This window comes from Pleuronectes platessa, chromosome 8 (assembly GCF_947347685.1).
Source record: "Pleuronectes platessa chromosome 8, fPlePla1.1, whole genome shotgun sequence".
Taxonomy (NCBI): Eukaryota; Metazoa; Chordata; class Actinopteri; order Pleuronectiformes; family Pleuronectidae; genus Pleuronectes; species Pleuronectes platessa.
Genome location: NC_070633.1, coordinates 8,901,100 through 8,925,933, shown reverse-complemented (window position 1 = coordinate 8,925,933; position 24,834 = coordinate 8,901,100). Strand labels below are relative to the sequence as shown.

The 24,834-nt window shown below is 40.0% G+C and overlaps 2 protein-coding genes across 5 annotated transcripts in view; both read right to left on the bottom strand.

Annotated features, from left to right (window-relative positions):
- zgc:66433 (uncharacterized protein LOC321250 homolog) overlaps nt 1–24,834 on the bottom strand; it is a 143,218-nt gene that overhangs the window by 69,149 nt on the left and 49,235 nt on the right. The gene's annotated exons all lie outside the window — the stretch shown is intronic.
- Nucleotides 3,442–24,834, bottom strand: part of aff2 (AF4/FMR2 family, member 2) — a 150,687-nt gene continuing 129,294 nt past the window's right edge. The window contains exons 18-26 of the mRNA XM_053428681.1: nt 23,267–23,513; nt 22,847–23,004; nt 20,030–20,093; nt 18,962–19,098; nt 15,498–15,569; nt 13,985–14,078; nt 12,931–12,983; nt 10,969–11,186; nt 3,442–10,687 (exon numbers count right to left, since the gene is read on the bottom strand). Of these exons, the coding sequence (XP_053284656.1) occupies nt 10,566–10,687; nt 10,969–11,186; nt 12,931–12,983; nt 13,985–14,078; nt 15,498–15,569; nt 18,962–19,098; nt 20,030–20,093; nt 22,847–23,004; nt 23,267–23,513 (1,165 nt within the window). The 3' untranslated portion in view covers nt 3,442–10,565. The remainder of the gene's footprint in view (nt 10,688–10,968; nt 11,187–12,930; nt 12,984–13,984; nt 14,079–15,497; nt 15,570–18,961; nt 19,099–20,029; nt 20,094–22,846; nt 23,005–23,266; nt 23,514–24,834) is intronic.

Genomic DNA, 24,834 nt, shown 5'->3' with positions numbered 1-24,834 from the left:
AATGTCACGGCTGATAAAGAGAAATTAAGTGCACAGTATAATGAGGGACTGTGTATATATGTGACCACTGAGCCTGATGGATAGCTTCCTGATTCTCAAGCCTTTTTTTTTTTTTACATGAGCTCCAAAGGATGTCTGCACAAAGGGGTCCAGACTTTCTCCAGAGTTTTCCTTTCACATGCAAATAACTCAGCAGGAGATTCTCCGCTCAGACCTGTTAACATCATCAGAAATCTTCAGAGTTTTCAGGTGAGAGGGGGGGGGGCAGACAGACGCAGGAAAAGTAAATTCCTCTGTGGAAATCACATGTTTTTTTCTTTACAGCACCTTGGACACTGGCATTGGCTCTTATCACCAAAAGCTCTCCCTTGTGTCTTGGTGTACTCTGTGTGTGGCTTTCGCTTAGTAGTTTTCTTTTTCGTCTGTTGTGAGTTGCAAACATCTTCAACACGCTCACTCGCTTGAGTTGAATCCTCAAGATGATGTCTTTCTCTTTCTAACATTATCTAATTCAGACATTATCCAGAGTTTTTACTACAGGGGGCTGCCGGAGAAACTCCATAGAACGGCTTGAGCCTCTCACTCAAACATTTGTGTTCTCACATACAGGCCCTTTGAATAATGTCAGGAGATCTTTGGAGTTCAGTGCATGACTGAAAGCAGCTTCAGTTTCATCACCTCCGGTGGTTATTTTTGTTTGTTTGTTTGTCGACAGGATTAGGCACAAACTGCTGAATGGATTTCCATGAAACCTGTGGGAAGGATATAAGGTAGTGGCCAAGACAGAACACGTGAAACTTTATCACTGATCCTGACAAAGGGGAGGATCCGTGGAAAATGTTTATCACTTTAAAGGCAATTTCCAGTGTTTTTCAACCTGGACCCTATGTTTATTAATTTGCGTATGAAAATGAATGGCACTCAGTCCAGTAGATCATGTTCGCCAGAAGCCGCAACATGTGACTACAATGTAATCTTATGGGGCGACTGAGTCACAACTCCCAGCATCACTCTGTCCCACCTCAGCTTGATTTGACAGCTAACGGTGAAAACATGTCAGGAATCCAATGGAAGAAGTTCTCATGTTCATCAACGGAACATTTTATCATCTGCAGGGAACCGCCACATGTTTTATTCTTTTTAATCTGCTTTGTTTTTGTACCTTTGTTACTCTGCCGGTCAGAAGAGGCATGTCTGTATCTGCAGGGCCCGCGGAGCATCAAGGAAGCAGACGATTAGAAGGTGGACTGGATGGGATATGCTGGCTGTCAGTGTGAAACCAGTTTAATCAGGAGTCATTCAATTAGAGCTGACGAGCTCTTCCCTCGTTAGCGCCTCTGGAAGTGTGAACCGCCGAGCTGCGCGGAAAAGCTCTGCGTTTGAACAAAATCACTTTTTAAACGTGGCAAAGAACGAGAGGAGGGATAATCTATTAAAACTGCCACTGCACATTGAGACAGAGGGAATTCATTCACTGAGTGGGTTGCTTTTAATTAAGTCGAATTGCTGTAATCAACTCTTCGTGGGAGCTGGTGAGGGAAACCTGTGGTTCTGCAAATGGGGCAAAATGCATTTTCAGTCAAATGTCAATTATATCAACAACAGACTACTGTTAGGAGAATTATATCAGCATCATCAGATTTTAAACAGAAGTAATTATGGTTTTGTATTTATATAGCTCTTTTCTATTCTTGATGACCACTCAAAGCGCTTTACAGTACAGTTTTACTGTACTTTTAGAGGCATTAGATTGTATCATGGTGTGGTTAATGGTTGTGTGACAAAAAATATAAAAAATGTCAACCATCCTATGGCTAAGAAGCTCAAATAATTTCTGTTTGATTTTTAAAAAAAAAGTTTTATTCAACCACACAATGGCTAAGGAGCCTGAATATTGTTTAGGATGAAGATTATATTAATGTTCCATATGGAAAAGCAATGATAACTGCTGAGTTGCAGCACAAAAGAAAAGTTAAATGTCATAAATCTTGTTTTCACAAAAATATTCCGAGAAAATCGGTAATGTGATTAATCATGATTAATCCATAGAAACCTGTGATTAATTTGATTAAAAATTTTAATCATTTCACAGCCCTAATAAAAACAAAATGATCTTTACTGTCATATTATGAACCATTAGCTGGTATTTTTTAGATAAGTATGAGGCTCTAGTTGTGTGAGCCTTTGAAAACTCACAGAGTAAAACAGGTCTGTTCACATTCAGAATAAACATGGTAATATTTATTGTACACCTCCCCTCATTAGTATCATTAGTCCTTTTGCAATTTTCAGACCGGATTCTTTAGAAAATATAGCACTAACTTCAAAACATTTATGTAACGTCACCTCTCCTCTCTTCAAAGGATACCTTTATTTATTTTAAGTGGAACTTAAATTCAGATGGTCTGTAAAAATATAATAAATATAATCAGTGTGTCACATCTAAAAAAAATAGTGTGTCGATGCTGCTCAAGGGGAAAGCTCTCCTTGATGGCGGTGCCTGGCCACATGTAGCCGTCAGTAATGGCAGTGTGCAAGAGGCTGTGTTTCCATCCGGCTTTCTAAACACACTTCTTTTGAAAAGTCACAAAGCGTAAATCGGCTTCGCGTTGGATGATGTGTGGAGTGGAGGTGGAGAAGCAATTACTGCGGCATTAACTTACAGCAATTTTAATAATAGACAACAGTGACATGTTGAAGTCGTTATGAGCTTTGTGTCTGTTGTGTGTTTTTTATGAATGCAACTGCAGCTGGAGAATCTACTCATGTCAGATTTTCCTTTGGGGCAAATGGACAAGTATTGCTGTGTGTGTGTGTGTGTGTGTGTGTGTGTGTGTGTGTGTGTGTGTGTGTGTGTGTGTGTGTGTGTGTGTGTGTGTGTGTGTGTGTGTGTGTGTGTGTGTGTGTGTGTGTGTGTGTGTGTGTGTGTGTGTGTGTGTGTGTGTGTACACTGTTTGGTCTCTTTGCAGACATGTACATGCATGTTGTGTATGTGTTTGTGTGTGTGTGTGATGCTAAACCATATCTCTGAGAGCTTATTTGACTGCATGGTTACCTATGGCAATTAAACCTATAAATCTAAGCTGTCAGTGTGTTGGCTCTACACCAAGGACACACACACAAACTCACACGCACACACACACACAGCCAAATGTGTCTCAAGGTCTGAAAATAGGCCGTCTCCACCTCCTTACTCATTTAGGGAAATACTTCATTAGATGGGATTTATGTCCATCAGAAAATTCCCACTTAAGCTGCACTTTGGTTTTAATACACTGGCTAATTCTTTGTTACCTTTATTGAATAGTAAACCACAGTGGGAAAACAAAGTCCTGTTTTTGCTCTTTAAGAAGTGGCGGCCTCAAGTCGTCAAAGTCATACACAGCCTGATGAAATATTTCATGTCTAACAGACAGAAAAAAGATGGAGGAGAGCAGGATCACTGGTTCAAACAGATTTTAATCCATATTTCAGAGACATTAAATATTGAAAAACAATGGAACTGCATCACAACTTCTGATCATCACATAGAACAACTTCATTATAAAAAGAACCATATAAAAGGCCAAAAGATAGCACAGATAGAAACAGAAGAAACAGCTGAAGTTGTGCAACACATTTCCAATACAGTTCAACCCATGTAGGACAGTTGTGTCCTCGGATGTGACTTTTTGTGGGGATTGTTACACTTCTGCCCTCAGCCAGTGACGTGCATCAGATCGTCAGACGGGGGTTTGTCAGCCGGGTCAGACGGAGGCACCGTGTTACAGCCAGACTCAAACCCCCGACGTCTGGATCTCCTAATATGGATCTCACCACAGTGATCTCAACACTTAAAAGGTGCCGTCTGTTTTCACATCGATAAATACCACGTGAGTTTTGATGTTGTTGTGAAAACACATTGAACAAAGTCGATCATCACTAAAACACTGTCTGCTGGTAAATCTGATGTGTTGCACAAATCAAGCTGCAGAGGAGCAGGCAGGCGGGATTGTAACGTGACTTGTGGCAGGAATCAACAAAGGTTGGAAGGTGTCTTTTAGTTTTAAGAAAATGAAGCGCTAAGAGCCACTGATGGTGGAGAAGTGCTGAGTTTATAAACCGCTACATGTTGCACCTTTAAAGATACACTGTGACAAAACCCATTATCTCACTGCGGCGAACAGAATGACTGAAAACATGGAAAGTGCTCAGAATCAACAATAGTTTCTTTTAAAACTTAATGCTGCGTGGTTTGGTTTTACTCGGGTCATTCTTAATCTCTCGAGATTTAACACTGTTGGGTCCCAGGAGGGGAATAATATTGCATTTACAAAATATATGTCACAGTAACCTCAGTAGAGTGGAAAGGTTCAAATTCAACTTCTGTCTTTGAAAGTGTCATGTTGACCATAAAATCAAAAGGAGACACTATTGGTTGGCTATTAATCAGATAATTAGAGATTTCTCTTCTGTATCCCCAGCATGTGATGTTGACACCTACACCACAACACAGATGATGTCTTAGGAAACGAGTGGTTTGATGTTTTTGGGTTTATGCTTATGATGATCAATGACAGCCAATCTCTGTGTATAAAACAATATCCAGGTGATTAGCCTAGCTTAGCATAAGAAAAGAGGGAAACAGCTAGAGTAGCTCTCTCCATAGTTCCAAAATCCAAATACCAACACATCTAAAGCTCAGTAAATAACACTTGTTTATTTAAAAGGTAAACAAACACCACTGTAAAAGTGATAGTGTAATTTTGGAGAAACTTATATGGAATTCCTTCCAGTTGGTTTGTGTATTGATAAAACAAACAACACACAGCATGGCCCTTTGTGAGCCTCGGAGATGTTGTGTCGGACAGAGCCAGGCTACTTATTTCCTCATGCTTCCAGCCCTTGTGCTAAGCTAGGCTAATGTGCTCCAGATTCTAGCTCTGCATGTGTTGCATAGACATGACAGTTGTGTTGATATGAAATGTGTTTCGCAAAGTCTCAGTCTATTCCTGTATGAGTGTATCTCACCACACAATAAACAAACTCTCATGCAGGGAGTTGGTTACAGAAAGGATCTGGTGAAGTCGTTTTTTTTCAGCCAGATATACAGATTGTATTCCATTTGATTTGACTCCAGAGTAGCTGGATGGGGACTGGGATAATTAGGCATCAGTTAGGAAACGTGAAATGTTCCCAGTTATTTTCTTCAACCAACCAGTGAACAGTGAATATTACCATCTACTTCTGGTGATCTCAACAATAATCTCTTTCTGCACAACTGAGGAGAATCAAATAAAAAGAAACCCGAGATAAAAGCAGCTCTCTGGCAGATTGCAGGAATTAAAGCAGAAAAAACCATTATGCTCATAAATACTTTTAATTCATTCACTATATGAGGCAGTTTGGGTAATTTCCTAAGGTGCCTGAGAGTTTGTGAGATACAAACAAATGTCAGAGACTCTCAGCACCACTGGAAAGATTATCAATGTCTAATCGGCTTGTTACCATCTGCTGTCAAAAGTCAGAATCAGCGTGTTTGGCTGACTCTGTCACTGCCGTCTTTGATAAACAATTGACAAGTATAATAATGTAACTGGAGCTAATGGGATATTTAATCAGATGTCAGCAGAATAATAGGGCATGCTGAGGCAGTCTGTCTCCATAGTGTTTCAGAAGAGAGCCACAGATTGACATCACATATACATGAGCTGTTGCATGATTTCAACATGTGACATGAAACACGGTGGAATGGATCGGATGTTTCCCACGACGTCACCAATGTCTTTAGACTTTTTTTACAGCACATCATTGTATGATCATGTATATTATACCGCTGCTTGTAATAAAAAATCAGGAGCATTGTGTGAAATTAACAATAACCATATAGTAACATCACTGTTTCACTATAAAACAAAACAACATCGAACATCATTGGATTGAGCGAGCAACACTGTGGATCGACGACTGAGGTCCGACAGAAACACACTGTGGGGTTTGTTTGTTCGTTGGCTCATTGGGAAAATGCTAATTTGGCTTTATGACTTCAAATTAAAATAAATATAGAACTTTGAAAGGCATTTTTGTCAAAGTAGCTCATATTTATTTTCAGGCTTTCAGATGAAGAACTATTTCAGAGTCCATTCCAAAGAAGCTGTTTGACATTTGTGGAAATATTTCTACTCCTATGTTTGTGTGATGAATAGGAAGCTACAGCCGGTGGCTGGTTCGTTTAGTTTGGCACTGGAAACAGGGGGAAAGAGTTTCTACCAGCACCACTACTGCTAAATATTACTGTTAGACAGCGTTCAAGTGACGGGGGGGGGGGGGGGGGGGCAGTGGAAGGATTAGCTCGTCCAAAAGAGACCTGGTAAGAAGATCTTGAGTTTGAAAAACTGATAGATAACCTTTGATATTACCAAAGATTAAATAAATGATGAAAAGCTCAAGTCTAATTAAACTTTAATGTGATGAATTCTAAATGCGGAGGTAATCGCAGCTGACTGTATCTGCTCTCCCTGACACCTGTAGTGTGACTGGTCGGGACACATGCCATGTATTTTCTAATCATGATTCATCGCTTGCCTCCCCGTGTTGTTTTGGATAATTGTTGTGTTTGCAGTTGGTGTCAGATCAGTGATTTTCAGCTACTGGAGCACATCTCCTGACTATGCATTAAATTCAGAAGCCGCTCGCAATTCCTCTACACAGCCATTTTTACATGTAATGACAAATTAATTATGAAGCAAATTAGTTATGGAACTAGAAAGAGCTTAGTCTCATGTGACAAGTTAATGGGAACCACAGCGTATTAGGGCTGTATCTGAGATTTTCTGAATAATGTCCCAATATTACAAGAACAAATATCATTAAAAAAGTTTTGATTTTATGAGAATTAAGTCATAATTTAAAAGAAAGTCATAATATTATTGATAAGAAAGTTGTAATGTTATGAAAATTAAGTCATAACATTATTAAGTCATTTAACCGGAAAAAGGTTACAAGATTTCAAGTAAAAAAGATCTTGAAATCAGCATAGGAGATCTACTCCTGGATCCAAATCTTCAGCTAAAAAGTATTTCATTATTTGTGAAACCCATATTAAAGTGTAACTTCACAAGATACTTCTGTAGGATTAAAACCTTTTTCTCATATTACAAATACTTCCATGCAATATTACAACTTTATACCTGTAAAATTAAAACTTTACTATTATAAAAATTCTGATTTATTCTCATCAGGTAACAATTTTATTCTCAATTTTGTCCCCATTAAATATCCCTAACAATCTGTCGGAGATGAGACTCGTAGCTTTTATCCTTTTTGGATGAAACAAACCTTTGTGTGTATATTGGGCAAAGTTTTCATAATGAAGGCATTTTACACTTTATACAAAAATATCCAGTCACATATGAAAAATCTTTTGTCTGCATAAAGAGATGATTCGTTTCTTAAAAAACTAAGGCTAACAGTTTCCCCCTGTTTCCAGTCTTTGTGCTAAGCTACATGTTTAGCACACTCATGAGAGTGGTATCAGTCTTCTCATCTAACTCTGCAAGAAAGCAAAATAAATAGCAAATCAATGTCCGACTGTTATTCTACATGCTATTCTTGAATGTTGTTACCTCCTTCAGACTCTTATGTTTCATGTTGTGCATTTAGAGCGGCACTGTATCCTCAGGTGACGTCGCACATTCACACTGTATGTGACAAGAAATACACTGACTGTTTTTTTTCTTCTTCTTTTTCAATATGGACACAAGTAGTTCTTGGTCTGAAGCTATCGTTTATTGCATGCGATGGTTTGAACTCTTCAGGCATTTAACACAAACCCATACTTGCTCAAATCCTCAAGAGAAAAATAAAACGGCAAGTGATGCAAATTTGACACGTTAAACCACACATTGTTCTTAAAGCCAAACCCTGGTGTCGTCATAAACGCCAGTAAAAAGCTTATGGAAACATTTGATTTTACGAAAAACAATCTCATATTTATACCAATATGGTATGGAAAATCATTTAGATTCATTCTTTGTTCATAAATAAATAGAGCAATTCCCACTGGACACAAATAGAGGCACTTGAGTTTCTTTTCTTTTTTTTTTGTCAAAGTGAAAATTGCTTTTCACATCCGCATTGTCTTCCATACACATTCAGCGATGGTCAAATGATCCAAAACTTAAAAACTCATGCTTGATGTGCTGGATTTACAGAGACCAATAAAAAAAATCCAGATTTTAAAGCACATGTGAACACAGAAGAGAAACCACATGGAAACATGTGGTCGCCTTTTGATTTCATGTGCCACTGAGAGTTAAAAATCTGATTGTGTTTGGTGCTGTGTAAATGCAGCCATAGCCTGTGCATGGACACACACACACACACACAAACACACGCACACACAAACGCGCACACACCCTATTGTCTTGTTTCGCGTCCTCATTCATTCACATGAAATCATTCACAAGACACTATAAAACAAGAACAGACACTGTTTTCAGGAATCACAGTCTGTACATTATGATACACACACATCATTATTGTCCAGTCAGGTAATGACTTAAATACACCTGACAATCAGCTGTACATGTATACACACTAACAACACAACACGACACATGCGGGGAAACGACTACAGGACGTCAGGCGGATGATTTGATCTCATTAAGAACGTCTTCTTTAAACATCAGGGCAGAAAAGCTGCTGTGAGATTTTCACCCTGTTTACTTGATTTGCACATGACTGGGGTTCTAATTAGAGGCAAATCACTCCGATTCTTGTAGTTTTTCCCCCTCAGTGTTTGACACTGTAGTGGGTGGGTTACTATGGGAACAAGAGCTGGTTGGAGTTTTCACAAAAGCCCATAACTAGTGAGAGAAGAACCAGGCGGCTGAAGTGAGTGCTTGTTCTGCGGAGCTATTATCTGCCTGGACTGTGCTTGACCAGGTCCTGTGATCCTCTCTCCAGCCTCACACATCTTCAGGTGGAGGTTAACCCCATTCAATTATACAGAGAGGCTTTGACAGACGAGAGCTTCCATGGCTCGGGGTCAAATAGGATACAGGAAGAGTCGCTTCATAGCTAATGGATAAACTAAATAAACATACACCTGGATAAACATACTGGTAGATGTATTAAAATGTTAGTGTCACAGCCCTAAACCACAGAGACATCTAGAATAAAGGGCGGGGCGACGTAACAAGCCTCAGCAGTTGTAATGTGTTCGTACCAAAAACTTGGTCAAATTCCTAAATATATATTTTTTAGACTTATTCATTTATGAAATAAAATGTCTTATGTGACACATTTGACACCTTTGACCTTTTTTGTTTAAAAACAGTGTTTTCCTGAAAAAGATATTCATATTTCTTTATCAACTGTTTTGTATGGTACTTACTAGTTACCACCTACCAGTATCAGGTATCATAATTATAAATAGATTAAATATAAAATATTTTCAAACAATAACTAAAAATATGAATACTTAGGCAAAGGCAAATAAATAAATTATTAAATAATCCAGAATTGTGAATCCAGATTACAACCAAAAATATTTTTGTCTTGGTTGATTTGTCAACACCTGTGGTTACTGGCGGTAGACGAACATTTTTTTTCCAAAGTTTGCCCAGGATGTGCTTGGTTTCCTGTAAATGCCTGTGCACGTGGACGCCATTTGAAACCAGTGCAGGTGTGACAAACCCCACCACACACAACGCAAACTAATACACAACAAGATCAATTGATGGTTAACCAATCAAACACTGAGTTGGATACGGAATTCATCTTGAAAACTGAAATGTGACTAACCTGTTAACCTCACTCTTCCAAAGCCATTTAGTATCCCTGTGTCTGATTAAGTTAAGTCCCCAAAGGTTTTTAGAGGATCTGCCACTAAACACTGAAGATGGACTGAAAAGGAAGTTGATGACCGACTTCAGCCTCCATTAATTCAGCTCTAGTGGCTGAACCTGAGCCTCTTTCCTCCACCAGCGTGGTTCTTATCTAAAAGATTGGACCGGTACTTTCACACCTGGATCGATTGCAGCCAGAGACTTTAATTGTAGACTCTGTCACGGGAGCGTTTCTAGGCCACTGCTGCAGGAGCTGAGCCCCTGTTGAGCCGCTTTCTTACTTTAATCACATCAGCCTCTCGCACATCTTTTTAAATGATCCTGTCGTCGTAAAAACACTTTTTCCTCTTTCTTTTCTCTCTGGTTCTTTCTTCTCTTCAGGGACACGGGAATCTGTAACACTCATTGTTCCTATAGGAATATACGCTCCTTTCACTGATATATTATTCTCTCCCAAAACAGAAATAAACATTTTAAAGGATGCATTTTGTATTCTGTGATCCACAGTGGAAATTCCTGATCCTAGTTACTGCTCAGTCCAAACTGCAGGTGGAATCCAGCCTAATTAATCCACCCAGTCTGTGCTGTTACATTACCGTGGTCACTTGAAGAATCCCAGTGGGAATTGAAGCAGCGTCCTGAGTCTCATCTCACTTGTTATCCCAGTTCTCTCTGGTAGGCCCATTTCTTTTCTTGTTTCCCCCCCCCCTCTGTAATGTAGTCCCTGTTGCATGTCTACAGCAGGCGAGCCTCTATGCGGAGCCAGTGCAGTCCCTGCCTGATGTATCGGACCAGCTCAGTCATGCTGCTCTGCTGACTCAGTGGCTCCATGACCGTGTCCAGCTCCTGGAAGAAATCTACAGGAGGGTGAGGGAGAGACACGGTTACTGAGGATGACTGTGAGGAGGGACTCCCTGTGGCCCCGTGGGAATCAAGACAAGAGTCACTGTCAAACCTGGTTTATTGAACTTTACATAACATGTCTGCCTTTAGGTTGAGTAGTAATCTATTGCATGAAAGAAATTAAAATAACTGTCATGCTATTCAATCTAAATCATGCTATTCAGTCTAACTCCAATTTAACTTTGAGGTGATAACATCTTACAATGTAGGAGACATCATGAGTCTGAGGTCCTACCTTGGCTATCAGTGGCCAGTCTGTCAGCCGTCTCCCAGTGTTCATAGCTCCGCAGGATGTTGTTGGTGATGTTAACATGACTGGCAGCCATGTGGTGAATCCGTTGGGGAATAGCCACACTGCCCAATGAACTTGGGGCACTTCCAGATCCTCCCCCTCCCCCTCCGCTGCTGGCTGGGGACGGGCTGAGTGAGAGTGGAGACGGAGTCCCATTGACCCTGGAACACACACAGAGGCGGTGAGGTCTCGTAACATCTCAGGAAATGTAACCGACTTCATGACATACAAGGAAGAATGTGTGTTTTGTCAGTCAGGTGTTTCAGTGCATAGTTTCCAAATAGACTTAAACGCATCAAATATGCGTCTGATGAATACAGCTTCTGAGCGCCGCTGCACTTTAAGCTGCTTTAAGCAAAAAAAAATAAATAGTAAAGACAGTCCTTTCATTAATACATACAGAAGTGTAAGTGGATCAGGGGAAGAGAGCACTGGCTACAATATATAACTGTATCCTCTTCAGTCAGTTACAACATGGAAAGTACAATATGTTACAGAAAGAGACAAGGGATGACAAGCACTTTGTTTGCAAACCAGTAGAACAATTGTGGAAGCAACAAGAACTTGTCAGTACACTATGTGACTAAACCAGAACAGGGAACTTGAGGGTCTTTCTAACCAATAAAGATGATAAAGCACTTATTAAAGCTGAGGGGAACTGCAGAGTAATTCCAAAGCCCGACTGATATGGATGCTTGGGGGCCACTGGCGATAAAAACATTAGGGAGTAGAAGATTTCCATTAGCGAGACTAAATCGTCTGACATAAATATTATTTTAAAAAATTGGCCTTGATTCCTAAGATGTTTTTATCAAACTGTGTCAACTGTTATTATGGATAACTATAAATAAAAATAAAACCTAATTAAAACAAAATATATAGAATTTAAAATCAGACGTGTAAACATAATCGACATAGTTTCTGAATTGTTCATTTTGTAAAATAAGTCTTCATATTGGGACATACAGTATCGACAGAAATAAACAAAGATACCGATGTGTCTGTGAGAGGCTCATATCAGCTGACTTTTATTGGCCAACCGATAAATAGTCGGTCTCCAAATAATTTGTGACCTAAAGTCCTTCAACACATGGTCCATAGTAATGTACAGTGTACAGAGTTGTGCAGTGTATTAGTGTATCATAACTAAATGAACAACAACACAGTGTTCCCATGTTAATGCTGCACATTAATAATGGTGGATATAAGGCAGACACAATAACAGTCTGTGACTTTGCAGAGAACCGTGACAAATGCGACAGCAGAGTTATCATTTATGTCCTTAAGGCAAAACAAAGTGCTGGATGTGAGCGGGTGGGCAGCAGCTCTGATCTTCACTGTGCAGCGTCACCCGGCCAGAACGCACAAACTGCTCCTGCTCCCCTCATCCTGCCCTGCACAGCGGGGGGTGTTGCTCTGCCAGGGATGCAACGTCTATGATGTGGCCTTGACCCTCACTGACTTGACGACTTATGCCTGGTTCTGAGCTGCACACACACAACCACACACACACACACACAGCCACACAGGCTCTCACTCACTCACACACAACCACACCGACACACTCTGAGCTCCAGTCCCGCTGTTGTGCAGTGTCAGAGCTGTCCAAACTCATTAGCCTCACATCCACAGCTCCTCCATGCCTCTCCTGCTCCTCCATCTATCATCACTCCCTCCGTCACTCCATCTCACCCAGCACTCTGCAGCCCCTCCAGTCTTCTCCTCCTCACATCTACAACAAATCAATCCCTCTATTTGCTTCCTGAGGGGTTTGTTTGAGCAAGTGGCTGTCAGGGGTGGCATGGTATTTTGCAAGCCGAGCTCGGGTGAATTATAAATTCTCAATTATCTACAGTACATGGCTGAGGGGGGGGGGATGTATAATTTGTGAGTGTGTGTACTCACTTTCCATTGGTCCTCCACGGAGAAGGTGCTTGGTGGGAACTCTTGGCTGAATTCTGGGTAACAAAAAACACAGATTATTCTAATTAAGTTTTTCATGACCTGAAGAAAGACAATAACATGCACAATAACACCATCAATATATTTCAATTTGTCTTCACTCGCTAGCATAAGCAAATGGGGAAAACAGCTACTCTATCCACAGCTAAGTGTAGCTGTAAAATTATTTGTTATATCTTATATTATTTGTTTAATCTGTCTCAGGTCCTTTTTCTTGCAAACCATGGTAGTCAACATTTTGATTCCAGATTTACTAAGTAGGAAAATAAGGCAACAAAGCTCAATTAACTCCTTTGGAACTAATTACATGTATATATACATTTATTTTGGGCTGAAATGCTTCATTTCGTCAATAACATGACTATTATAGACACAAGCATCAGCTATGATGTGAGGAATATTACTGCTAATGTGCCATTAGTCGTAGTGCATAAGGTTATGATGTTATTTAGTGATGAGCGTGTGGAATCCACTTTAATGTGTCATGTGGATGTGTATATTAAAAAACTGGTTAGACTGTTTTTGTGCCTTTTTTCCGCTTAGACTCATTTCAGTAATTTCTTTTCCTTCTGTCAACACATGCCGTATGTACACAGGCTGCGCAAACACACACAGCTAAACCCCCAGTCAGCCGCTTCCCAGAAATCCAATCCCATCAATGCAAATGCGGCACTGTGATAATGACATCCTCAGTAATTAATTTAACTGAACACAATTAATCAAAACAAGCACATTAAACCCTAACAATTCACTGCGATGATTGATGGAGCTAATTAATACATTAATATCAAAGAGGAAGAATGGATTTTAATAACATCATGCAAAATTAATGCACAGGCACCATGAAAATGAATATGAAATGTATTTGAGTGCTGTAATTGGCTTTGCACGTTTCTAAACCACAGAGGGAGAAAAGGAGAGCGAGGAAGTTAATAAAGACCAGTTCCAAGTGCGTGTGTGTGTGTGCGTGTGTGTGTATAATCAATGTGTGTGTTACCTTGAAGTACTCCATGAGCGACCGCGAGTACTTGACAGCGTGGTCTTTCTTCAGATGGAACATCCTCAGATACAGCAGAGACAGACAGCGGTTACTATGGAAACAAAACCATTAGAAGGCAGATGAATCCTCTGCACAAATTCCCTTTAAAGCTCCGTCTTTTAAATTACTTCCTGTCGTCCAAACAGAATACACCTGGACTTCAAACATGCCCCACAAGTCCTCGTTGAGTTAAGTAAAAAAAAATTCAAATTTGAATAACCATCAGGCTAAATGCTAAATCCCACCAATTTGCTTGGGAACTGTAATCTCATGAAATTAACACAGAGCACAGAGGTTAAACAATTCCCTTAAATGCTTTATGGTTCACTGTGAGTAAGAAAAAAGAGAAGACACACCACTTTAATGGTTTCATCCGACTGATGGGGGTATTGTATTGACTGTATAATGTATATTCAAATATATCAGAACCACTTGAACAGATGTTTACGTTGCATGGAATAATATTTAAGATATTTTGTCACATTCACCAATTTCCAATTTTGTTTATTTTCAGACCTCTGCACGGATGACAGCCGGTGACAGGAGGCATGTTTTAGGGTTGCTCGTCTCATTCTGGTGAACACAATATCTTAAGAACACCTTGAGAATGGTCTTCAAATTTGGCAGAAACATTCAGTTTCATTGCAAAATGATGGTCAAAGGTCAAGGGTTAAGTCGCTGTGACCTCGCAAAGCACATTTTATGCCTTGTGGACATAATATCTCAGGAGCCCCTGGGGGGAATCTCTTCAAAATTGCCATAAAGGTTCAGTTAGTCTCTATGTAGAAAGGTAAGCTTATGATTCCATGACTGTCACTTCCCCTTGTTACACAGCCACTGGCACAGTTACGTTTTATTCTGTTTATTCTTTACTCTTTTTACTGAAGATTGTTAACACATACAGCACCAGAGGTATTATTACTAAAGATTTGGTGGTGAGGATTATGTAAACATGAACAAAATAGCATGAATGCAACAGTCCTCATGAGTAGGTCAGGCAGAGGCAAGTGGTTTCTGACAGGTTTGTGCAGATAAGAGAGTCAAGTGAACATTTCACAAGAAAAAAATGAATTTGTACATACTTAGGCCAAGAGTAAATCAAGGAATTTATCATTTCTCCTCTAGAGTTGTATTTGATCACATTTTGAGAATCATGTGCTAAAGAGATTAAAGGTTTACAGGCTAACTTTAATATCAAATAAAGCACATTTTAACTTTAGAGCGATTACAGAAAACGAGAGGTGAGAGAGAAGGACTGACAAGCAATAAAACTGCCCAGCTGGACATTACAACAACATGGTCAGCAAATAAACTCTTGTGGCTACCAGGACAATATCATGTTTTGTATTTAAATAGATCAGACAAAGATATTTGGAGACATTTAGGTATCTGACCATAACATTTCAAAGGTGACGGCCCCTAACCGTATGTTGTTTACACACAAACACACACACACAAAAGAGAATCCTACCACAACACGGCGAGTTTCTTCTCAGCAACTGTAGCTGAACGGCTGCTGAAGTTCTTCAACCTCATGGCGTACCTGTGAGAGATGCTCATTACTCATCTGCTGACATTTGGAGTGATTTATGGGAGTCAAACATAAACATCACTTTATTTTCATCGTGATGGTGAATGCATGTATACTCAAGGTTCACTTTAATTAGAAAAATCAAGGTCAAAATCATCCAAGGAGCTGCTCTTTCTAAACATAAACATATATATGGCGGTTCGTGATTAATTTCTTTAGCTCACTGACAGCCAGATTCAACCCTGCTGAAGTGCCCTCGGGCAAGGCAAGCTACCAGACAGCTTTATGTGACTCTGTGGACTGACTCACTTCTCCTTTGGTTATTTATGACGTGTACTGTGAGGAATTCTTTGGCTCATCTGAATCCACGATGAATCTAAATACATCTCAGAGAAACTTTCTTACTTATATGCCTCATCACAGCCAAATTAAAATAAAATAAAGTAATTCATTCCTAAAGGAAAAAAATGTATGTCACAAGTACAAAGATGCATATTAACAATTTAATCAACACCAAACAATTTGAATTTTTACAGTGGGAAATAAACTGTCGCGGTCTGACAGCCTCTCGCTACTTTAAAACACAAGTGACAATTGACATCCTACACCTTTGGAATATTTCACAGTGTTGTAAAAGGTGAAAGTTTCTGAGTGATGTCTGGGTGTTAGATTGAAGAGGATGAAAGATTCCCTCCTGCCTCCTCCCAGCTTTTGTTCCTTTCTATTTTGTTTTCTATTCTTACTTTATCTTTCTTTTTTTATTCTGATAACAGCAAATACCTGTCTTTTACATTATCAATTGGGTATTCAAGAGCTTGTTCTTTCAGATCTACTCCAAACCCTGCACTAACACTCAAATACACCCTGCTTGTGCTTATATTTTCTTGATTTGTGCTCAAACTGTACGCTTGCACTCACTTTTTCTCAACTTAGTTTTTGTTCAACAAATCTGTCAAAATTGCCCAACCAATAGAACGCCAGATGTAGTGTTGACAAATGACATTGTCCTGAGCTCATCGTGGGTGTGTTAGCTTTATGTCTTCGAGAATCCTATACGGGCGGTTACTTTAACTGGGTTCATGCACTCCCGTCGTCAACAGATTTATTAGTACACCAGCTCCCTGTCCGTGTGCTTGAAGAAACAACCACGACACATTCATGAAACAGGACTCCAGCAGATCACTGGTGAACATGGAGCGGCAAAATGAAGGATGTACGCAAGTTTTTTTATGTCATGAGAACACGGTTACTAGCAAATATGAACACCAAAGTAACCAGGAGGGTGGGACTATTTTATCTGTCAACAGCTCATCTGGCATTCTATTGGTTGGGGAATAATGACAAACATGATGCACAAAAGATTCAGAGAGCAGAGGAGAAACCCAAGACCTGACGTTGCATGTGTGCACAGAAGCAGCGAGGAGAAGAAGTGAAGTGCAGGAAATCTGTCTAATCAACGACAAAAATCAGAGTGAAAGCACAGCGGGAGCATAAGCGGCGGCACATCGAAGCACAAGCAGAGGCTATTTTAGTGCAAACGCAGGAATTTGAGGGAAAGCTTTACAAAATCTGATCATTAAATCATTAAGTTCTGGTCTCCAACTGAAGACCATGTACTTGAATAAACTTAAGTATAGTTAAAATAGGCAACAACCATGTCATTGCAATTTGTTTATGAGCCAAATTGCTCAATAAAAATTGCTTTGAAATAAATATAAAATCAATGGAGGAGAGTCTCCTGTTCTCAATGACCTGTTAAGGCCTCAAACTGCTTATCAAGGTGGTGAATCAGTCACACTGCAATCCAACAGTGATAAGTGATGCAGCCGAGAGGAGTTACACCTTTATCCTTTAACGATGTCTGCAGGAAAAGTCTTGTCTTATCCCCAGAGGGAGGTCAGAGGTCAGAGTCACATATCAGCAGGCCTGCGGATGGGAACAATTCAGGGTCTTGCTCAAGGACACTTCAGCAGGATGGATGAGAGCAGGTAAGCGGAGCTTGAACCCTAGTCCTTCAGTTAAAAGACTCTCTCCCACAACAGCTCCCTGCTGTCACCCTGTCTGCATTCAGAGGTGGCAGTCATTTGTTATTCTGAGTATTTGCTCTCATTAAGTTGCACCTCACACGGTGGCAGCTCCTATAGCAGCAGAGTTAAACTGCGCTCATCAGCAACACTGCAGGTCTGTGAGGCTTTTCACAATAAAGACGAAAATATAATGTTTTATGTTAATCCAATCATTTCTGAATATGTCTGCTTCCTGTTAATTAGGGTTTAGTTTTAATTCAAAAACAGTTTGCTATTTACCCAGAGCACAGATGTGACCTCACACAACAGCAGAATAAAACCTGAATATGATTAAAGCTAAAACTACAACAGGTCAGTAAGGTTGATGGTAACTGAGGTGTAATTTTTTTTCTCGATAACAAATAAATTCCAAAACACATTCACTAAACAATATAATTCGGTTAAAGCTATGGCAGAAAATAGACTTGTTTATTTGGGTCTTTAGGAAAAAAGTATAATAGTCGAGTATAGAACAGTCATTTTTTTCATTAACTAAATTCAAATGATCAATTTAAATTATCTTCAATATACATTTAATCATGCTCCTCACTTTTATTGACTGAAATGCTTTATGACTATTTATATGCAAAGAAAAAATGTAGACACATTTTAAAAGAGGGTGGCGCAAAACCCATATTAAGCATTATTTAAAAATCATGTGTACATGATGGGAAAAAAAGATGGTTTTTATTCTTCTGTTTACTGAGGTGTATTTGAGTAAGTATATGCCTAACAGTGTGGGCAGAAGATAGGTATTTTATTTAGGTTATTTATTAATCATTATTAAAATAAAATAAGGCTATCATTACTATAATTTTCTGTGATGCTTTGGAGTATTTCTGTTGTGTTTTAGAAGATATTTCAAGATTTGACATTCCCTGAGAAAAAAAACCTAAGAGGAAAGAAATTTGAGCAGTTTATGTTCTATTCCTCATCCTGTAATGACAGAGAGTCAAGTTCAGTTCATGTCTAAACACATGGTAACGTTATCATCAATGACTGCATGCCATAGATTCCTACTGGGCAGTTCAATCAGCAGTGGTTATAGCTGCTGTGGAACATTTTGTACAGCATTCAGATACGGGTGTGCAGTATTGTTCAAAGTAGTTAGATAAACATCATGGACATCTTAAAGCAGCTGAAAAACCTATTGGAATTAGTTAAAAGTAAAGTAAATCAAGTGAATTTCCATTTTCCCTATAATTTGAACCAAATTGCACGGCTCAAATCATATCAGTTATACAACTTCCAATGTGGAACATTATCAGGACATAAAGTGTTCGTTATCTCCTTCCATTTCATTTAACTATGATACCTTTCCTCTCTGTCCATCCGTACCTGATGAGCTCCACAGTTTCCGAGTACATGGTATAAGGTGATTTAGCCTCTAGTGGATCTCGCTCCATAGCATTTCCACACTCTATGAAGGAGAGGGCGCCGTCCGCGTAGTTCACTGCTTTACCAAATTTATCCATCTACAAATGGTGAAGGCGGAAAGAAAGAGGGGAGGGAAAGAGAGAGAGAAGACGTTGAAAGAGAGAGGGAGAGAAGACGTGAGTTAGACAGAATGAGGAATATCTCATGCAGACGCACAGGCTTCTCTTCGAATAATCTGCTGCTAAAATGCAATGCGTAAACATAAGATAAATAACAAGCTAAATAAATCTCATTTCATTGTTCAGGGGGGATCAGATAATTCTTTTGATATTGTATAATCTTGCAGACATAATCAGTCCTTGAAAGCAGCGCTCCCTTAGAGACAAATGGTGCAATAAATAACACAAATTCCACCGCACGGTCCCTGATATGAAATAGATTTTCATTCTACGGACACTCACTGTGCACGCACACACACACGCACACACACACACACACACACACACACACACACACACTCACACACACACACACACACACACACACACACACACACACACACACACACACACACACGCAAAGGATTACAAAGATAATTACTTTTTAAACTTCCGACTCTGGAAGTTAACATTGTGTTTTTCTAAATCATTTGCTTTCTCTGTGTATCTACCCATCTGTCTCCACTTCTCCTGTCTGGTTTCACGCAACGAGGTGTTTGTGTTTGTGTGTTCACATGTACTTGTATCTCTGTGAGGACGATGGGCACCTTACAGACTGAGGATAACACTTTCAAGGGTTGTTTCAGGGTGAAGACTTGCTTTAAGGTTAGGGTTAGAATAAGGTTCAGGTAAGGGTGAGGATTAGGCATTTAGTTGTGATGGTATAAGTTAGGGGAGGGGGCTGGCAAATGCATTATGCCAATGAGTGTCCTCACTGAGATAGAAGTCGAAGTCTGTGTGTGTGTGTGTGTGTGTGTGTGTGTGTGTATGTGTGTGTGTGTTTGTGTGTGTGTGTTACAGAAAGTCTTACCAGAGCATCAGCTTTGTGCTTCAGCCTCTTTGCCTCCTGCATGTAATAGTCTGCACTGTGGACTCTGGAAACAGCACAGAGGGGGGGAAAAGAACATCACATATTTGCACCAACACATTGTTTAACAAAGCCCCTGCATGTTATTGATTTACATAATCACTGACTACAAGGAGCTGGGGGTGCGTTATATACGGCAGCCTATTTAGGTACACACACCTCGGGCTCGGTGTAACCTTAGTACAACAGCAAAACACGTTGTTTCATTAATACTGCAGAAACCCTAAAGGACAAATAATCATAAGATGCATCATCTTTCCAGGTTTCGACTCAACCGGAGCAGTGGTGAGGTAGAGCTCTTTCCACCATTCACAGGAAACTAATAGGCCGCTGTTTGCCTCTTAGTGTATATTTTTAAAACGCCAACACCCAGTGTGAACAGGGAATCAGATTATCCGTATCCAAATAAGACGAGTGGTGTTAAGGCGGATAAAGAGACACGATAAGAATGGATTAGTGGTCCTGGGTGTAAACCCCCCCCCGCCACCTAAGTTGTGCCGGGTCCAAACATCTTCAGGGTTTCTGTGCGGTCTTAAAAAGTCTAATAATGAATTTAGAACCTTAAAAATATATTGAAATATTACATACTGGGTATCAAATAAGTTTAGGTACGTCTTCATCTTGTTCACGTATATTTAATGCCGCTACCAACATTCTCTTACACTTTTAACTGATAACCTACTTTATCTAGTAGGCTTGATTGTCCTAAATACATGCATGTAAAAATAATGCCAGCGCACATTTTACAGAGCACAGAACAATATCCGTGAATGCAAAACCATACTGGGGAGAGAACTTTTCTACTCTGCAACACACAGAGCAGCGAATGGAGAGACACACTTGCAAACCAGCATGTGTGCTCTGCGTGCACTGTTCCTTCTTGGCGGCAGAATCACCGAGAATGTTTCGGGGAAACGTTGGAACTGGATAAAGAAGAGCTATATTGAGCCAGGTACTTCTATAATGCCCTTGACAACATGTATCAGGGTTTTAGAGTCAACAGCAGTGGTATTTATGACCCACAAAGTTTACAATTGCTGCAGTAAAGGTGGGCAGTAAATGCCTGCTCACCTTTCTGACCCCGGATACTGTTCTGTATGCTGTATCAAAAGCCCGGGCTTGGTTTTTACATGAAATAAACGCCTCTCCACCTGTAGTTTCTGGTGTTTTGAGGGTAAGAGCCGGGTCACGCTGGCTGCTATTCAAGGGAGTCGAGGTCTCGCCTGCAGTGTGTGCGGTTAACAGCAGAATAGACTGAAAATATCTTAAATCACAGTTTTAATGTTTCATCTGTCGAATATGTCAAAAACATGAATATTTTTAAACCTCCTGCACCTGTTTCAAAGTAAAAGCACTCTTGCGTTTCTGGTGACTGAATCAATTCATTTGTTTTAAAAAGGTTTTTATTGTGACCATACTAGAAACCTCACAGACATGCAGCACGCAGACAGTGTGGCCCGGGCATAATTCTCTACTCAGCAGTTCCCCCGATCTTCAATTGAAAATGGGAAATGTGAGTAATTCTGGGTCTTCATTCATATCTCAAAGAGAATCTGACACAGGTCTTAAATTTTACTCAATATGGTCTAAAAATCCTTACCTATAAATTGTTAAAACCTGAACACACTCTCTTTTAGCTTTAAACATGACATTACATTCATTAGGTAGAAGCTTCTTTTTCAAAGAGACTCTCATTCAACTGGAGCTAAAGCTAAAAACTCTCTTAAAAAAACTACAACTAAAAGCATGTTCAGCGTGTTGGAGGTTGGAAAGGTCAGCTCCCTTCACTGGCCTGCACCAGAGCCGTGAACTGGATCGAGCTTCATATCAAGAGTGGTGGGGAAGAAGCTGCAGAGGCTGAGCAGCAGAGTGCAGAGGTCTGGTGGCAGACAAGTGTGACTTGTACAGTTCAGCGGTAAATGACATGCATTGTTATTCTTGTTATTGACTGCGGCTGCTCGATAACTGCTGGACCATCATGCAGCTGCTGTTCGGGTTGGTTGAGGTTGACTGGTTTCTGGATTGGGTCATGGCTGAGATAATTAGCAGCCACTCTATGATTCCAGTGGTGCTGCCACTTTTAGATCTGTTGAGCTTTTCACTCACTTCCCCACCTGCATGAAACTTTTAGTGTTGACACTCAAGATTGACATTTAATGCAATAAAGAAATCTCCCTTTATGCCATACAGCAATAATTCTGTCAGCTTAAATTAGAACGTAGAAACTGAGGAAACAGTAAAGAAACTTCTGGGAAATCCCTGCTCTGTCCCACTGGAATGTATTAAAATGGTCCAGACGGGAGAGAAGATATAAATAATATGTTTCTTTTGATTAGAAAAACAAGACACATTCTATTAATACACAGCAGAGTGAAACAACACACTTCCACATGAAGAGGAAACTCTTGATGTGTTTTAACAAAGGAAATTAACCAATTACACATGAATGAAAATAATAACGTAGCTGCAAGGTTTTGAATAACAGTGATGATTAGGGGGAAAAAAAAACTTGTTGATAAATAAATTTGATGGCATAGTGAGATCTATCTATCTGTGTGGATATCTGGAGAACCCTTCATCTTATCAAATCAATAACTGGTGGCTGGTGCCTTTTAGCCGTGGCTGCTGAGAATCATCTATGACAACAGTTCTGAACTACTGCAGGTCACTTTTACAGTTTCAGAAAGAAAGCTGCAACCAGCAATGATACAAATGTACATACATGTATGGGTGTGTGTGGTAAACAGCATGTATACATACACGTCACTGAACGACAGCCTTGGCCTGCGAGGCTCTGCAGCTTCCGTCAGTGGTTCAGACCACACCTCCGAGTCCGACTGACCGTTGGCATGGTAACCATCTCCACAGGGCTTCTCGCTCGGGGGATCCATTTCCTGTTGTAGACATGGCATTGGAATCTGTGGTTATTATAGTGTTAATTAGTATTACAGTGTGTGGCTTTCATCAAGCAGGCACTTTAACTGCATATTTTGGCTTCATGTCTGGATAGTGTGGGGAGGTGAAGACGTGCTGCTTAGCTTTACATACAGTTTATGTTATAAAGCTCAAGGGTTAATAATCTGCCTGGCTGACATGTGAGTTAACCAGTAGTGACCAACATATTCAAATGTGCATGAACATGTGTGCAAAAAAAATGCTGAGGTTCAAAGAGAGACTCACGCTGCCATTTCTCGTATGTGACGACACCTTGCCTTCACCTCTCCTGTGCCTGTGAGATGAGGAGGAGGAGGAGGAGGAGGTGGATGTCGTGGAGCAGGGCAGAATCCCCGAGGCGCCGACCTCCTGGCTGAGAGAGGAACTGCTGTCGCAGGTTCGTTTACGTGGGGGATCGTCCGAGAGGGGCGACAGGAGGGGAGGAAGCAGCTTCTCGTTGCGCCGCCGAGACTGCTTCCTGTTCAGAGAAATTCTAAACACACAAAGGCACACACATGACAACAAAGTTATTATATCTTAATTTACTATAATGACAGTGAATACAATATTTTTATTTTATTATATATGATTATCTAGATAACTTGTGCTTATTGATGAATTTGATTTGCTTGCATGTTTCACAGCTCAATGGTATAGGAGGATGAGGAGGTAAAGCAGCGCTGCATTTCCCAATAATGGTTGATTTTCAGGTCACAAGTTAATGCACAACATGAAGGTTCCCTTTTAAAGTTTGTCATGTGTTCATAAGTCTGTGGCTTTTGGAAACTTCATCAAATTAATCCTGACAACAAGAAGAAATAGATAAATGACAAATGATAACCAACAAATTATGACATTGTCAGAGGACTGAAGTGACTCCACCACCCTGAGAGGAATTTTTCCCTCAGAAAACTCCTTCCCAGCACAGACAGATGAATGTTTCACTAATATTATATTAAACACTCTTTTAGTATCCCCATTCATATTGTTATTACTTCAGCCGTTTGCGGTGCGACTACATTCCCTTCAACTAAAAGAAATGTGTGTGCTTCAAGGATTCTGGTGGAATCAGATTGGAAATTCTTTCTGTCTCCAACAATTACTGCAGTAACCTCAACGGCTCAAGTGGTTTTCAAATGCTTTGCAAAAATAGACTAAACCTATATGACCTCTACTTTCTATGTCACTGGATCTGTGGGAGAGTTTTAATAAAGAAAAACAAAACCATTGCATATCCTTTGCCAAGGCCAATAATTGATGTGTAGAAATGGCCAAACAGACCAATGTTTGTTTAATGTAATTCCTGCAAAGATTTCCTTTTGGGGGCCAGATGCTCTGGAAGAATGTTGATAATGAATTTGGATGTTATGTATTCTTTTACACAGGATCTTCAAAAATAGTTTTCCCCTGCTTCCCCAGATCAAGTGTCAGGGTCTGGAAATCTGGTTGTTTGACTGTTGGCTTAAACTTCGGTCCCGTCTTGACACCAATCTGCCAGTTTCAACCTCCTAACTGCCTCGTCTCTTTATCCTACAATGAAACTCTCACTCCACCAAATCCCCCTCTACTGTTGTTGCTCATCTTGAACTTAGATCGATATACTATCTAATGATTGGACTTGACCTATGTTCGATATTTAGTTGACTTGTGTACTTACATTACTTACATTTCAAACCCTGAGAAATCCCTAGTTGTATTCGAGATAACGTCTTACATCTTTCAGTCGTGTCATATCTGCTTTAACTTCCTTTAGCTTCCATGAGGAAGGAAAAACAATCTGTAGCTATTTGAGTTTATATTGGTGACTCCTAATG